Source organism: Macaca nemestrina, chromosome 15 (genome assembly GCF_043159975.1).
Source record: "Macaca nemestrina isolate mMacNem1 chromosome 15, mMacNem.hap1, whole genome shotgun sequence".
Taxonomy (NCBI): domain Eukaryota; kingdom Metazoa; phylum Chordata; class Mammalia; order Primates; family Cercopithecidae; genus Macaca; species Macaca nemestrina.
Window position 1 is genome coordinate 90,386,746 of NC_092139.1, and position 17,617 is coordinate 90,404,362.

Here is a 17,617-nt window from a genome sequence, read left to right on the forward strand (position 1 = left end):
TTCCGGTGCCGGAACTATCGTACTGGTGCCTTAGTTTCCCAGCCGGCACGCGGGGTGAGGAGGAAGCGGAGGCGACACCGCTCTCACCACTGGGGAAAGGAAGGAGGCGGGCCCTGCGCGCAGCATTTTGGGAACGAGTGGAATTCTGGGAGCTGGGCCCGCCATTCTCTTGATTCACGCCTTCGCCGTAGCGGCTTTCGCCGTGCACCGAAGAGAAGGAAAAGCAGGCCAGAACCGGTGAGGCTGGGGACGGGCGAGGGGAGGTCGAGGTGCCTGTGAGGGGCCGGGGGCTGGACAAAGACTCAATGCATGAACTCTGCGGGATTCGGGGAGGGAAGAAAGCGGGAAGTTTGGACCACCCAAACATCAGCGTCGCCTCACTAGCGCCTGGAAGTAAGTTCATTAGCTGCCCCCTCAATGTGCATGCTTCTTACATTCTGTATCTCTCCAGGTGAGTGTTTTTCAAAGTTTCCAGGCAGTAATCTTGAAGTCATTTCCTATGAGTTTTTTGAATCTTGAAGTCAAATCCTATGAGGGTTTTTTTTTTTTTTTAAAGTAGAGACGGTTTCACCATGTTACCCTGGCTGGTCTCGAACTCCTGGGCTCAAGGGATCCACCGGCTTCGTCCTTCAAAAGTGCTGGGACTACGGGCGTGAGTCATCGCGCCCAGCCGGTCATTTTTTAAAAAGTTCTTTGCATCTCTGCCCCCAGCTCCCTTTCAGGCAGTGGTCCCGTCATGCTTTCCACACTGTTGCAGCAGTTTTAACTGTTGCAGAAATTTTAACAAGTTTCTCTGCTTCTAAACCTTACGTTAGATCCATTTTGTAAATAAATGCTGCTACCTTTTCATTGTGTCATTCTTCACCTATAATTTTGCAGTGGTTCCCCACTATCTTCAGCATAAAATCTAGGCTCCTAAGGCTGAAAGCCAGGGATCCTCACCAAAGGAGCCTGTCTTTTCAACCTCATGTTCTCCTGTCTTAGGTGCACTTAGGTTCCAACTTTGAGTCGTCGCTCATGTCAATAAAAAGTTCACTACTTGATGCTTTTAATTAGGTCAAGTCAGGTGCTTTCCCTTATTTTCCTCCATGACGGGCATTTCCTGCATATAGCACGTTGTCACTTTGATATTTTCTCAATATCCTTGATGGTAAAGTAAGGGAAGGGTTAAAGAGCTGCATTAAAAGTACAGTCTCCTCTCCTAGATATGCATGGTCCTTAGGTCTGTATCTGCTCCTTCCGTAGGGTAGCCACCAGCTACATGTAGCTGTTGAGCACTTGGAATATGGCCACTGGGATTGAGGGACTGGGTTTTTTATTTTAATTCTATTGTGTTTTAGTTAAGTTTAATTTAAATAGCTACATGTGGACATGAGCTACTGTATTGGACAGCTCAGGCCTGTGTTATGATTCTCAAAATGTAATAATCTACAATTAAGGGTTGACAAATAACAGTGCAACAGATTAACATTCCAATCCCCCTCCCCTACACACACAGTATTCGCTAATGGTCCTTTAGCTGAAGATTAAGGGACATAGGGTAGCAGGGACACATGGTCGATGGGAGATGCTCTCTTTTCATTCCTATTTTTACTTCTGTCCACCCCACCATTCCTCCTCACCCAACATCTTGCACATATTTGCCAGATAGTTTCCTCCAAGCCAGGAGCTGAGCTTTCTTTTTTCTTTTTCTTTGATAGAAAATGCAGCTTTGGCGTTTTTGCTAAGTTTTATGGAGTGCCAGGCCTTGAGGGAGGCATGACGTGTGCCGCATGCCTTCTCAGACTCTGAAAGATGAACTGACTGTTGTCTCTTTCACTGTAGAGCTCTCTTCCTGCCAAGATGTCTATTGGTGTGCCAATTAAAGTGCTGCACGAGGCCGAGGGCCACATTGTGACATGTGAGACGAACACCGGTGAGGTATATCGGGGGAAGCTCATTGAAGCAGAGGACAACATGAACTGCCAGGTATTCTGCTTTGCATGTGAGGCTGTGTGGGAGGAATGGCCCTGTGTCTTGAAGGACAGAAAGGTGTGGGTTAGGGGTCTTCTGTAAATTGTTCTCATTCAGCAGTGATTTCCTGAGTGCCTAACACATACCAGTCAGGTGCTGTTATAGGCTCTGGGGATGTGGGCATGAACAAAACACATAGTCTTGAGGCAGAAAAGCCATTTGGAGATTTGGAATATTTTACTTCGCCTTTTTTGTTTTTTCCATCCCCAAATTTGGGGACCTGTTTGGGAGAAGTGCTACTTCCTTCAGTAGAATCCTTCAGGTTCAGAGCCATTATCCATTTGCCTCCACTTGCTTTGCAGTTAGGAGAATCTTCTCACATACTGTGTTTGTTTCCCTTTTCTCTTGGAGGAGGAGTCTCATTTGATTATTGCAACTACCTTGTGAGGTAAGCAGGTTTGGTGGTAGTCTTGTCATCCATAAAATAGGGAGAATGAGATTAAAGGACTCATCACTCTGATAGTAAATAATGGAGTAGTTTCTTGATACGGTGTCCTTCTCATGGCGCAGCTTTGCCTTTTGCATAGTCATCTGAATTTTTATAGCATTGTTTTTCAGTTGTATCTTCACACTTTCTTTGTTCTTTAAACCATTGGTTAAGAACTTGGACTTGGGAGTCAGAGAGAGATGTGGGTTTGATTCCTAATTATATGACCTTAGATGTATTAATCACTCAGTTTTCTCATCTGTAAAATGGGAGTGTTATTATTTTGGGTTCTTTGATGTAGATGCCAAGACAGAATTATGCAAGGTATTTATTGGGGGAAATGACAATAAAGGATAAAGGAACAAGGAAACAGTAGTAGGCAGGGAAATTTTCAGTCCGTGATGCTGGTCTGACTGGTGAAACGAGAGGGGAAAGAAGGAGGATTGAGCAGGAAGAACCTTAGACTACAGTGTAGTTTTGAGGAAGTCTCAGCAAGGCAGTGATTGCTCATTAGAAGAGTCTAACATGGGGCAGAAATGGGCAGACTGGCACCCCTGGTGTGTTCATTCCATTGGCTGGCAGCCTGGGGAGACAGCCTCTCTCCCCAAGTTGAATGCCATGGTGGACTGCAAAGATGGAGATTGTCGGCTGCCTTCACTCCTCATAGCCTGTTTTCTTTTGGAGGGAGATCTGAGCAGCACACCCTTAAGACTGCCACAGGGATAATATCCACACCCCCAGGACTTTTACAAAGATCAGATGAGCTATATGTGTGCAATAGCTGCTCGGTGCCTCACATACTGTAAGTGTTCAACGTATGGTGTTTACTGCTTTTTTCCAGATGAGAAGGTCAGAGAGGTAAAGCGTCTTACACCACGGTCAGGTATCCTGACCATCTATTGGTTTGCGCCATTCATTTATTTGTGATTTTTCTGTAGCTTTGAGCGTCTATCATCTTCCTGCGAGGTTGACAAGCTTGGTCAGTTCCCTGGATGCAGAGAAGTAGACCTCTGGTGACTCAGGTTTATTGCATCATTGTCAATAGATCAGTTTATCTATTGACAGTAGATAGGTTTATCATCTCTCTTTCATATATCCAGACCTCTGGCTTAAGGCATGCTCATCCACTTTAAGGTACTTTAATTTGGTGAGGAGAATGCAGGACTTGGGTTAGTGAATCTTAATGGGTTTGTCATCTAGCTATATGTATTTGGACAACCTGCTGGGTTTCCAGGGCCTTTGTCATCCCATCCATAACATGAAGGTGTCTAACCAGATAACCTTGGTGGCCATTCAGAGATACAGTCCACGTGACACAAAGTGCACAGAACTTGGAGTCAGACAGACCTGGAATCAGCTTGCAGCCTGCCACCTAGGGTGACTTGGGGTGAGCTTTGGACCTCCTTCGTCCTCTGGTCCCTCTTCTAAGTCAGGGATAAAAATAGCTCCTTGGCTTCAGAAGGAACCATAGTGCAGAAGAAATGAGTAGATGCATGTCACATGCCTGACCAATGGTGGGGGGGCAGCCATCTGCCTCCCTGCTTGTATTTGTATGCTAGTGCTGCCAATAACAAAGTTTCACAGATTGGGCAGCTTAGACAACACAAATTTGTTTTCTCCTAGATCTGAAGGCTGGAAGTCTGAGATCAAGGTGTTGGCAAGGCTGATTTCTTCTGAGGGATGTGAAGGAAGGATCTGTTCCAGGCCTCTCTCCTTACTTATAGATGGCTCTCTTCTCCCTGTGTCTTCACTTGGTCTTCACTCTGTAGTGTTTCTGTCCAGATCTCTTCTTATAAGGATACCAGGCATGTAGAAATAGGGCCCACTCTAATGACTTTTCTTAACATAAAGTTTTTTTTTAATAAAGTTTTTTTTTTTTTTTTTTTTTTGAGATGGAGCCTTGCTCTGTCGCCCAGGCTGGAGTGCAGTGGCGCGATCTTGGCTCACTGCAACCTCCGCCTTCCAGGTTCAAGCGATTCTCCTGCCTCAGCCTCCCAAGTAGCTGAGACTACAGGCACCTGCCACCATGTCAGCTAATTTTTGTATTTTTAGTAGAGACGGGTTTCACCATATTGGCCAGGCTGGTCTTGAACTCCTGACCTTGTGGTCCACTTGTCTCAGCCTCCCAAAATGCTGGGACTACAGATGTGAGCCACCATGCCCGGCTTGCCTTTTTTTTTTTTTTTTTTTTTTGTGAGACAGAGTCTCACTCTGTTGTCCAGGCTGGAGTGCAGTGGCACGATCTCAACTCACTGCAACCTCTGCCTCCCGGGTTCAAGCAGTTCTCATGCCTCAGCCTCCCAAGTAGCTGGGACTATGCCCGGCTAATTTTTTGTATTTTTAGTAGAGATAGGGTTTCTCTGTGTTGCCCAAGCTGGTCTCGAACTCCTGAGCTCAGGCAATCCACCCGCCTCAACCTCCCAAGTGCTAGGATTACAGGCGTGAGCCACTGCGCCCAGCCCTTTTTTTTTTTTTTTTTTTCTTTTGAGACAGAATCTTGCTCTGTCGTCCAGGCAGGAGTGCAGTGGCACGATCTCAGTGCACTACAACCTCCACCTTCCTGGGTTCAAGCAATTCTCTTGCCTCAGCCTCCCGAGTAGCTGGGATTACAGGCATGGGCTGCCATACCCCACTAATTTTAATACTTTTTTGTATTTTTAATACAGACGGAGTCTCATCATGTTGCCCAGGCTGGTCTCTAACTCCTGAGCTCAGGCAGTCTGCCCACCTTGGCCTCCCAAAGTGCTAGGATTACAGGCGTGAGCCACTGCACCCAGCCTTTTTTCTTTTCTCTTCTCTTCTCTTCTCTTCTCTTCTCTTCTCTTCTCTTTTCTTTTCTTTTCTTCTTTTTCTTTTTCTTTTTCTTTTTCTTTTTCTTCTTTGGAGATTAAGCCTTGGCTCTGTTGACCAGGCTGGGGTGCAGTGGTTTGATCATAACTCATGGCAGCCTTGCACTTCTGGGCTCAAGAGATCTATTCACTTCAGCCTTCTAAGTATCCAGGACTACCAATGTGCACCACCACACCTAGCTAATTTTTAAATTTCTTTGTAGAGATGGAGTCTTGATATGTTTTTCAGGCCGGTTTCAAACTCCTGGCCACAAGTGATCCTCCTGCCTTGGTCTCTCACACTGCTGGAATTACAGGCATGAGCCACCACATCTGGCCTGTAAAGATTTTTTGTCTCTAAATATGATCACATTCTGAGGTGCTGGGTATTAGGACTTCAACAATGGATTTTTTTAGCCCATAACAGGATGTAGAGGCTTCACTGGATCTACCAAAACCTAGGCACATTGAATAAGAGCCAGCAGACTGTGGTGTAGCTAAAGCTGGCGGTGGGTGAACACTGAGCACAGTTTAGTTTGTTCAGCATATCTCAGGCTGTGAGACTTATGGCTCCTGCAGTGTCCCGTACTGTCTGTCCTTCCCAGATCCAATCATTCTGCCTTTTGGGAATGAGAACATCCTCTTAGCACTTTCCCTTGCTTCTTCAATAACATTTTCTGTTATAAAAGTGAAGTGGGACCAAATGTGGTGGCTACTCCTATAATCCCAATACTTTGAGAAGCTGAGGCAGGAGGATCACTTGAGCCCAGGAGTTCAAGATCAACCTGGGCAACATGACAAGACCTTGTCTATAACATAACATAACATAACATAACATAACATAACATAACATAAATAACATAACATACATAACATAACATAACATGACATATAAAATAAAAAATAAAATAAAATAAGGGTGTGGTGGCACACGCCTGTAGTCCGAGCCATTCAGGTGGAGGCTGAGGTGGGAGGATTACTTGAGCCCAGGATGTCAAGGCTGCAGTGAGCTATGATGGTGCCACTGTACTCCAGCCTGGGCGACGGAGTGAGACCTGGTCTCACACACACACAAACGCACACCACAAAGATTTGGAAAAGATAAATAGAGGATCTCACTTTGTTGCTCAGGCTAGTCTTGCACTCCTGGACTTAAGCCATCCTCCCACCTTGGCCTCCTAAAGTATTGGAATTACAGGCCTGAGCCACACCTGCCCTGTTTTGGGGTTTTAGTATTTACTTTTTATTCTATCCCCTTTCAGAAATAGTTAGACCCTGTCTCTTCCAAAAAGCAAAAAAGGTTTAAAAATTATCTGGATGTGGGGCCGGGCGCGGTGGCTCACGCCTGTAATCCCAGCACTTTGGGAGGCCAAGGCGGGCGGATCACAAGGTCAGGAGATCGAGACCATCCTGGCTAACACAGTGAAACCCTGTCTCTATTAAAAAAAAATACAAAAAAAGGAGCCAGGTGTGGTGGTGGGCACCTGTAGTTCCAGCTAATCGTGCCACTGCACTCCAGCCTGGGTGACAGAGTGAGACTCTGTCTCCAAAAATAATAAATAAACAAATAAATAATCTGGATGTGATGGCTTATGCCTATAGTCCAGCTAGTCCATAGACTGAGGCAAAAAGGATCACTTGAGTCCACCCAGCAGTTCAGGCTGCAGTAAGCTCTGGTTGCACCACTGCACTCCAGCCTGGGTGACAGAGCAAGACCCTATCTCTAAAAAAATTTATGTCAGGATAAAAGTAGATATTTAGATCATGGTGCAGGTAAGCTGGGGTAGAACATAAAATGAAGCCAAGCAGTGAGTATCCAGAAATGTAAACCTGAATCCCTGTACATTGAATCAAGTTACATTCCAGTGTAAGCTTAAGCAGGGAAGATCATCAGTTCCAAAAAGCGTAGCGTTCTTTTTTGTTTTTGTTTTTGAGATGGACTGTTGCCCAGGCTGGAGTGCAGTGGTGCAATCTCAGCTGACTGCAAGCTCTGCCTCCCAGGTTCATGCCATTGTCCTGCCTCTGCCCCCTGAGTAGCTGGGACTACAGGTGCCCGCCACCACGTCCGGCTAATTTTTTTTTTTTTTATTTTTTTAGTAGAGACAGGGTTTCACTGTGTTAGCCAGGATGGTCTCAATCTCCTGACCTCGTGATCCACCCGCCTCGGCATCCCAAAGTGCTGGGATTACAGGTGTGAGCCACCGTGCCCGGCCAGTGTTCTTAAGTTAAAATAGCAATCGTGTGGATTTCCCTGGCAGTCAGATACAGGAGACACTATTACATGATATCCTCGACAACATCCCTGTACAAAATACACTGTCTTTTATGGTCCCTCAAGTAGTTTTAAGGTATCCTGTTATCTTAGCACTGTTTTTGACATTTGAAAATGTAAAATATGGCCAGGCGTATTGGCTCATGCCTGTAACCCCAGCACTTTGGGAGGCTGGGCCAGGAGGATCACTTGAGCCCAAGAGTTCGGGACCAGCCTGGGCAACATAGTGAGACCCTGTCTCATATATATAATTTTTTTTTTTTTTTAAGGAAGAAAAGGAAATATGTAATATGAAACTCAGGATGAGGTCCCTGAAATGGTCATAGGGTGTGCATCTGAGGTTAAGCTGGGAAGGCAGGGAGCTTTTGTTCTCCTCGTTCCAACAAGCTGCAAGCCAAGCACTGGTCACCAGTGCTGCAGGATACGGCATGTCTGTCAAAATACTGTTGGCGTAAGTGAGAAAAATAACAAGACTCCAAAATATGTCCCCAATTTTATAAAAATGGAACCAAATTATAAATGATACAAGCAAATACAGAGAGTAATGGTCAAACCCATTTCACTACATTCAATGTGACTTAATTCTTAGAAGTTTTGATGGGCGAATGTGGTGCAGAACTCTGCACAGGCAGACGTTGTGCTTTTGGGGCTTTGACATGACCACCCAATCGCTGATGGGACTGTTTGAAATCTGTTTTCTTGGCTGTGGCATAATAGCCGTCTTTGGAAAAATGGTCTCTGTATGGAATATAGTATTGTGTCACTGTATAAAAATGAGAACCCGAAAGAAGCTCTCACATGATTGGATCAGAAAATTGCCCATAACTATTGCTAGGAAAGTTTTTGAAATCTCTGAATTCAATGTGGTTGAATTTCTTTAGACACCTAGCCCTCTAGGTTGAAGGAAAACCAGTTTTTTAAACTTATATACTTTTCTCCCTGTACTGTTTGTGAGTGGATTGCATTCATCATACTCCTCTACCCCATAATACTTTCGTATTTCCTAAGAACAAAGATAGGTAGATGGCATCGGTTGCTATTCCTATTATAGCAGTGGCAACCAAGTGCCTCTGCCTTTGTTTATGTGTGAAATTGTCCTAAAGAATGCATTTCTGGTGTATTGACATGCCTGAGACACCCCAACGCACCTTCACAGTCCTGGAGCTAACTTTCTCCATCTTGGCCCTAGGTATCTAAGAAAGTCCCATCGCTTTGTGCTACAAAGATTCTCTCTCTCTCTCCCACTCAGGATGTCATTTCAGTTGAGTACCTGGCTTAGACCATCTGTGTTTCATTGTGGCTGTTGAGGAAAGTTGATTAAACTGGGTTTTCCTGCCTGGATTTGATTAAGATCTGGTTCATTCAAAAGTTGCTGCCTTTGGCTTCTCATACAAACACAGCTCAGGCTTATTAGCAAGCTCTAGCAGGCGTGTGTGTCGTTAGACTGTGGGGTTTTGTCCACAGCAAGCTGTTCTCAGCCATTGCTGCAGGGAAAGCGAGAGCAGTAGTGAGCCTGATTGTTAGGGTTAAAATAGGAGTCAGATGACACTGGACTCTCCTGCTTCAGCCAGGACATAGTTCATTTATGGAAATGCCTGGATTAAGTCTTGTTGGACTTATGCAACAGCTTCTGTCAGGAAAGGAGTGAGATGTGCCCCTATGTGCTGGAGGGAGTATGGCTTAGCAGTGGCACAACTCCCAAAACACATTTTAACTGTCAATCAGATTTAGCATTTACTGAGTCTCTATTGTGTGTTAGGCAATAGAGACAGCATTTAGACATACTTTAGCTTGTTTACTTTGGTTTGTTTGTTTGTTTTTTGACAGGGTCTTACTCTGTTGCCCAGGCTGGAATGCAGTATTGTAATCATAGCTCACTGTACCCTTGAACTCCTGGGCTCCAGCCATCCTCCCACCTCAGCCTCCCAAGTAGCTGGGACCGCAGGCATGCACCACCACACCTGGCTAATTGTTAAAAATTTTTGTAGAGATGGGTTCTTGCTATGTTTCCCAGGCTGGTCTCAAACTCCTGACCTCAAGCAGTCCTCCCACCTTGGCCTCCGAAAGTGCTGGGATTACAGGCATGAACCATTGCGCCTGGCCTAGTTTACTTTTTAACAATTTCAGGAGGTGTGATAGGATGCAGTGGTTAAGAGTGTGAGTTAGACAGAACTGGGTTCAAACTCCAGCCAGGCCATGTAAGCATGGTGTGACCTCAAGCAGGAGAATAGGGGGAAAGGGCATGGATTTCTGGGGACAGATCTGCCTCTGAATGGCTATGTCACTTCATCTCTTTACCTTGTAGGATTTTGTGGGGTGACATGAGCTGCTGTGGGGAAATCACCTGGGCCAGCACTTGATGTCTAATAAGTGTTCAGTAAATGTTGGCTTTGTCGTCTTGTATTTTCCTCAGCTTTGTAGGTGAGGGAATGGAGGCTCAGAGAAGCCTGGAGATGTATCTGGGGTTACACTTCTGACAAATGGCAGAGCTGGATCTCACCTATAGGTCTTTAGGTCTATTTTACAGAGTCATGAGTGTGGCACAGTCTCCAAAACACCTGTTTTTTTTTTTTGTTTTTTTTTTTTGAGACGGAGTCTCGCTCTGTTGCCCAGGCTGGAATACAGTGGTGTGATCTTAGCTCACTGCAACCTGTACCTCCTGGGTTCAAGTGATTTTCTCCTGCCTCAGCCTCCCAAGTAGGTGTTTGCCACCATACCGAGCTAATTTTTGTATTTTTAGTAGAGATGGGGTTTCACCATGTTTGCCAGACTGGTCTCAAACTCCTGACCTCAGGTGATCCACCCACCTTGGCCTCCCAAAGTGCTGGGATTATAGGCATGAACCCCCGCACCCAGCCCCAAAACACATTTCAATTGTCAGCAGATTCAGGTGAGCCTGAGTTGTATCCAGTTTCTCTCTTGGGTAGTCTAACCATACCTGGTGTTCATTTGTGGCACTAGAGGTTATGGTATTCTTCAGGGGAAGAAAAGGATTGGTAAGGACTTGGGAACTGGATGAAAATTTGATAACAGGCTGGGAGTGAGGAGCCTAGAGCAGAAGATTTATGGGAAACTGGAGCCCTGGTGCCTCTGAAGGTAGAACAGGGATAGTGGGTGGAAGCTCTAGAAACCATTCCTCTAGAAACTGCTCATATACCACAGGGGTGGCCCCAGAGCATAGTTATGTTTGTTTGCTTTTTGAGAGAATCTTGCTCTGTGGCCCAGGCTGGGGTGCAGTGGCTCCATCACAGTTCCCTGCAGCCTCAACCTCCCAGAACCAAGTGATCCTTTCACCTCAGCTTCCCGAGTAGCTGGACTACAGGCACGTGCCACCACACCCAGCTAATTTTTGTACAGATGAGGTCTCACTATGTTGCCCAGGCTGGTCTCAAAACTCCTGGGCTCAAGTGATCCTCCCACCTTGACCTCCCAAAGTGTTGATATTACAGACATGAGCCACCACACCCGGCCCATAGTTGTTCTTTTCTCGCTGAGTGTTCAAGCAGAGGCTGGGTGGCCTGTTAGCACTTGAGGAAAAGAATGAATGAGTATAAGATGGCATCTAGCCAGACAGAAATCTGGGAGACAGCCCATCTCTCTACAACATGGGCTGACCCATTCTGAATAAATTATAGTCCTCTCCCTTTAGGAGGTTTATACAGTGAGCTGCTTTTTCTGTAAACGTGGTGCTTGTTGAGGTTGATGCTGGCAGATTGGTATCACCCTCCCATGCCAAGCTGGTCTCACCTTCAGGCTCCTCATTTGTCCATCCTACCGTCTATCCTTGTTGACACATTTATCTTTCCTAAGTGCTGCCTTAACCCTATTGATCTTTCCTCTATTGACAAACTTGACTTTTATCTGAAGTAATGACCCTGTCCAGTGCCTGCTCTTTTCCTTGTGCAAGCTGTTGCCTCATACCCCTCCAGTAATTTCAGGCCCTTTGTGTAGGCCCTGTGGTACCACCTCCATTTCTCAGTCCCTAGTCACCCAAGCTATAGGGTTCTGTCTCACATTCTAGAGTATGCACTCTTGGAGGGTCAGAACCACATCTGGTATATACTCGTGACCTTCATGATGCCTTTGAAATCTGAGTGCCAGGCAATGCAGGGGAAGACAGTTTGGACCAGCAGTTTGAAGCTGTTTTAGTTAGAGTTTAGCACCTTCAAGAGCTCTTCACATCTTTGCTGCACAGCCAGGGCTCTGAAGCTAGGCCAACTGGTTCGAATCTGGAGTTCCCTGCATTTCTGCTGTTTGACCTTGGATAACTGCTTTGGTTTTTTTAACCTGTAAAAATGGGAGCACTCGGCCGGGCACAGTGGCTCACGCCTGTAATCCTAACACTTTGGGAGGCCGAGGCGGGCAGATCACCTGAGGTCAGGAGTTCGAGACGAGCCTGACCAACCTGTTGAAACCCGCCTCTACTAAAAATACAAAATTAGCCGGGCATGGTGACGCATGCCTGTAATCCCAGCTACTCGGGAGGCTGAAGCAAGAGAATCGCTTGAACCTGGGAGGCAGAGGTTGTAGTGAGCCGAGACCGCGTCATTGCACTCCAACCTGGGCAACAAGAGCGAAACTCCGTCTCAAAAAAAATGGGAGCGCTCATACCTACGCTGGAGGTGTTGTGAGAACTGTTTAGGTAAAGTGCTCAGTGCAGTCCCTAGTGTACATAGTTAGTACTGATGATTGCTGTGTAATTCACCAGCTTTCTCACAATGTCAGTCTGCTTTTCTGGACTTCCGCCTCCCACCAGTCAAGGCCCTCCCCACCACTGGTGCTGTTGACTGTTAATTGATTAGCCACTGATTTCCTTCTAGATGTCCAACATCACAGTCACATACAGAGATGGCCGAGTGGCACAACTGGAGCAGGTATACATCCGTGGCAGCAAAATCCGCTTTCTGATTTTGCCTGACATGCTGAAGAATGCACCAATGTTAAAGAGCATGAAAAATAAAAACCAAGGCTCAGGGGCTGGCCGAGGAAAAGCTGCTATTCTCAAGGCCCAAGGTAGGTGCTCTTCATGCACAGGTTTTAAAATACAGGTTTGTCTTGTGTCTTGTAGAAAGGGGCCCTCTTACTGCCTGGGAACAGAGAGGGCTTGACCTCTGCTCTCTCCACATCCACTGCCACCCCTTCCCCTTGCAACATGGAGAGATCCTGTGGGGCCATGAGGCTTTGCCTGGCCTTCTCTGTCTTGCTGCATCTGGAATACTGTCTTAAGTGAAAGGGTTGATGAATCTCTATCCTATAATAAATTTCTAGGAGGACCTTTTTTTATTTTATTTTTTTGAGACAGAGTCTTGCTTTATCACCCAGGCTGGAGTGTGGTGGCGTGATCTCAGCTCACTGCAGCTTCTGCCTCCCAGGTTCAAGCAGTTCTCCTGCCTCCGCCTTTGAAGTAGCTGAGATTACAGGTGTGCACTGCCATGCCCAGCTAATTATTTTTAATTTATTTTATTTATTTATTTTTGTATTTTTAGTAGAGATGGGATTTCACCATGTTGGTCAGGCTGGTCTCGAACTCCTGACCTCACATGATCTACCTGCCTCAGCCTCCTAAAGGGCTGGGATTACCAGTGTGAACCACCACACCCAGAGAGGCCCTTCTTTCTAGAAGTTCTGTGTGAGAGGTGTGGGACAGCTTGCCCTCGTCTAGTTTGCCGAGCACACAATCCGGAGCACATGAGCTGACTCGTGGAGTGTGAGAGCCGCATTTCCTAGCAAAACTGGGTCTTATGGATGGACACCCTGCATGTAGTTAGGGAGATCTGATAGTGGAGCTCCATTTTCAGAAATAAAGCCGCCTTTTAGTACATTCCAAAAGTGGGACTGTCCTTTTCCCATTCCCCTAGTCTGGCCTTGCTTCTTGGTTAGCCTAATTTGGTTTTATATTAGGTTCATGAAAAGTTCTGTCATGTTGATTAGATTAGGCCACAAAGTAATTGCGGAAACTGTCTTAGTGTTGATAAAAAAGGTTTGCAGCCAGGGAAGGCATTGGTATCTGTAGCTGCTATACATGTTTTATGTATGTGTGAGGAAAAAAGTCAAACTGTGTTTTTCCTCTCCTCTCACAACACAACCATCAACAAAGAAGACTTCTGTGACCAAGCAAGCAGTCAGTTCCACAGGAGACACCAGCTGGGTGTCCTTCAGTTCTGACACTGTCTACCTGGAGATAGGCTGAAAAACCACAGGTTGAGGGCTCAGTCCCACAAGACTGCGCCTGCACCCCCCACTATTATTCTTAAGCACAGGCCTCCAGAACATCTGAATAGCTTCAGTCAGGGTTCTCACTTCTCCCTCCTTGGGTTCGATTAATTGCTGGAGTAGCTCACACAATTCGGGAATCACATACTTAAGTTTACTGGTTTATAACAAAGGATATTTTATAGGCTACAAGTAAACAGCCGCATGAAGAGATGCGTAGGGTGAGATCTGGAAGGGTCCCAAGCACAAGAGCTTCTATCCCCATGGAGTTTCTTCCCGGCACATGGATGAGTTCTTGTTCACCTTCCTGTCAGGCTGCGCGTGATCAGCTGTCCCGAAGCTCCCCTAACCCTGTCCTCTTGGGCCTTTTATGGAGACTTCATTGGATTGACATGGTTAAAGGATGGACAACCATGTGGAAATGCCATTAGACAAAAAGGGTGTGATCTAATACTAAGAGACGGGGTGGGGAGACCCCGCAAGGCCTGTCCAGACTCTTTTTGGCCTCTCTGTGCAGCATCTGTTCCTGCAGGGTATAGGGCAGGAGCTTTCTCTGGGGTGAGGTCTTATGACCCACACTCAGATTAGGGTCTGGCCTTGGGCAGGTGAAAGGGGGGCAGGAGAAATTTCAAGAGAGAGATTCTGTCTCCCGAGTCTTGCTTCTGAGGCCTAAAGTGCCCCAACGTTGTAACAAAAGACTATCACGAGGACTATAGGAGTTATGAGCCGGGAACCATGGATGAGAGCTCGAGTTTAAAGATAAAATAGTGTGAGGGGCCGGGCACAGTGGCTCATGCCTGTAATCCCAGCATTTGGGAGGCTGAGGTGGGCAGATCACGAAGTCAGAAGTTTGAGACCAGCCTGGCCAACACAGTGAAACCCTGTCTTTACTAAAAATACAAAAATTAGCCGGGCGTGGTGGTGGGTCCCAGTAGTCCCAGCTACTCGGGAGGCTGAGGCAGGAGAATCGCTTGAACCCGGGAGGTGGAGGTGGCAGTGAGGCAAGATTATGCTAGTGCACTCCAGCCTGAGTGACAGAGCTAGACTCCATCTCAAAAAAAAAAAAAAAAAAATTTTATCTGTCCTTCAAACCCTGGCTTCTCCTAGAACCCCTGGGTTACAGAGGAGAACAACAGTCTTATCATGCTGTTGATATGGAGAGTGTTTTCTTTTTGCTACTGTGATTTTTTTTTTTTTTTTTTTTTTGAGACTCAGTCTCCATCGCCCAGGCTGCAGTGCGGTGGCTCGATCTCAGCTCACTGAGACCTCTTCTGACTCCTAGGTTCAAGTGATTCTCTTGCCTCAGCCTCCCAGGTAACTGGGATTACAGGCGCATACCACCACGTGCAGCTAATTTTTGTGTGTTCAGTAGAGATGGGGTTTTGCCAAGTTGGCCAGTCTGGTCTCGAACTTCTGACCTCAAGTGATCTGCCTGCCTTGGCCTCGCAAAGTCCTGGGGTTACAGACATGAGCCACTGTACCTAGCCTGAAATAATTCTTTTCTCAGAAAAAAATACAAAAAATAACCCTTCTCCCAGATCTAACACATGTTAACACTTAAGTATATTTGTTTCAGAATTGAAAAAATGAATTCAGTACATCTATGTTTTTTAGCTCAGCCAAGGCCAGCCCCAGGGATTTCTCTTCTGTAGCTCTCAGACCACCTTCTTTGCCCTCAGCATGCTACCTCCCAGCCTCTTGGAGAGAGCAGTGTGGGACTGGAAGGCAAGAGTGTGGTACTACCTCCTGCTCTGATGCCAGTCCCCAGCCCCTGCCCCTCTGCCTCCATCCCCGCTCTGAAATGCAGTGGCTGTCAGCTGGGTGTGGTGGCTCACGTCTGTAATCCTGACACTTTGGGAGGCCGAGGTGGGCGTATCACCTGAGGTCAGGAGTTCGATAGCAGCCTGGCCAACATGGTGAAACCCTGTCTCTACTAAAAATACAGGAAATTAGCTAGGTGTTGTGGCTCACGCCTGTAGTCCCCAGCTACTCAGGAGGCTGAGACACAAGAATCACCTGATCCTGGGAGGTGGAGGTTTCAGTGAGCCAAGATCACGCTACTGCACTCCAGCCTGGGCAACAGAGTGGGAGTCTGTCTCAAAAAGGCGGGGGGTGTCGGAAATGCCATGGCCAGGGTGATGTTGGACCAGGTAACCCTTCAGAACCCTTCTAACTGGTGTCCTAGGCCCTGGCTACTCTGTGCTATGAGCATTCACTGACCACACTGACCTGGCCTCCTGTTTTCTCTTCTTCCCTTTCAGTGGCTGCAAGAGGAAGAGGACGTGGAATGGGACGTGGAAACATCTTTCAAAAACGAAGATAATTTTCTCCGCTGAACAGACCTTTGCCCTTTTTTCTTTCAGGTTATCTGAGTTCACTGGGGTGGGTGCTTGTGTATATGTCCTAGGTATCTTGACATTTTTCTCTTTAGATCAGGGGAAATGTTGAAGCTAAATAAATCTGGGGGGTTTTTTGTTCTGTTTTGTTTTGTTTTTTTCCTTTGAGAAAATAAGGACTTTGTATTCATTTGGAGTTTGCTTTGGCTAAATTTTGACACCCTGGGGGGTGTCCTGGGAGAATGCCAGTACTTTGAAATAGCACAGCTATTGATGAGAGTTTAAGCCGCTGTTCCTGGCCAGTTGCAGGTTAAGCCCCAGAAGAGTTCACCTTGGAGAAGCTCCGAGAACACACAGATTGTGTCTCTTTCATCTTCAGACACGGGCACTTAGTGTGGCACTTTGTTCAGTTAACATTTGTGGAATTGTTATCAGCTCAGCTTTAAGAATGCAGGTGACCCTGTCCCTTGATAAAGTCATAGGTAATTCAGGGGCCAGGCTCGGTGGCTCACGCATGTAATCCCAGCACTTTGGGAGGCCAGGGCGGGCAAGTCACTAAGTCAGGAGTTTGAGACCAGCCTGGCCGATATGGTGAAACCCCGTGTCTACAAAAAATACAAAAATTAGCCGGGCGTGGTGGCGTGTACCTGTAGTCCCAGATACTCGGGAGGCTGAGGCAGAAGAATCACTTGAACCCAGAAGGTGGACATTGCAGTGAGCAGAGATTGCACCACTGCACTCCAGCCTGGGCGACAGCGAGACTGCATGTCAGAAAAAAAAAAAAGTAATTCAGGGGATCCTAGTGGCCAACTTCCTTGGCTCCTATACTGGCTACACAAGCAGTTTTGTGGTGATTTGGGGAAACAGATTCTTGGGAGCTTATCAGAGCATCTCAGCATTGATTGACACATCCATAGTTTTTAGTGTAGAAAGGGTGACCAGCAGCTGGGCACAGTGGCTTGCTTCCAGCACTCTGGGAGGCTGAGGTAGAGGATTGAGAGGAGTTCAAAACCAGCCTGCGAGACATAGTGAGACCCTGTCTCTACAAAAAAATTTAAAAATTAACTCAGCATGGTGGTGCACACCTGTAGTCCTCACTACTTGGGAGGCTGAGGTGGGAGGATCACTTGAGCCTGGGAGTGTGAGGCTGCAGTGAGCTATGACCTTGCCACTGTATTCCAGCCTGGGCAAAAGAGCAAGACTTTGTCTTTAAAGAAACATAAGTAGTAGTAAAGAGTGTGAGATACACAGGGTGAATAATTGTGACAGAAACACAGAAATTGGAAAAGCAGCCTAAAAAGATCAAATAACCAAAAAGAGGTCTTGCCAGGGATTCAGTACGGTATGAGCTACAGTATAAGCATCAAGAGGAAAAGTGATCAATTATTGGCTTTAGAATATTGCTCGTTGAACAGATTGTTCAAGTAATGGAAGAGGAGGAAAAAAAAAATCCAGCACATTAGTTAACCTGGCGTCAATGAGTTTCTAATAAGCTTTGTCTTATGATACTGCTTGGAGGTTACAGAAC

The 17,617-nt window shown here is 46.4% G+C and overlaps 1 protein-coding gene across 1 annotated transcript; it reads left to right on the forward strand.

Annotated features, from left to right (window-relative positions):
• The first annotated feature begins 104 nt into the window (after positions 1-104).
• LOC105498496 (small nuclear ribonucleoprotein D3 polypeptide) lies at positions 105-16,235 on the forward strand. Its single transcript, XM_011770658.3, has 4 exons — positions 105-237; positions 1,825-1,968; positions 12,361-12,553; positions 16,015-16,235. Exons 2-4 carry the CDS (start codon positions 1,843-1,845, stop codon positions 16,074-16,076), a joined length of 381 nt encoding a protein of 126 aa, XP_011768960.1. The 5' UTR covers positions 105-237; positions 1,825-1,842; the 3' UTR covers positions 16,077-16,235.
• Positions 16,236-17,617: the final 1,382 nt, after the last annotated feature.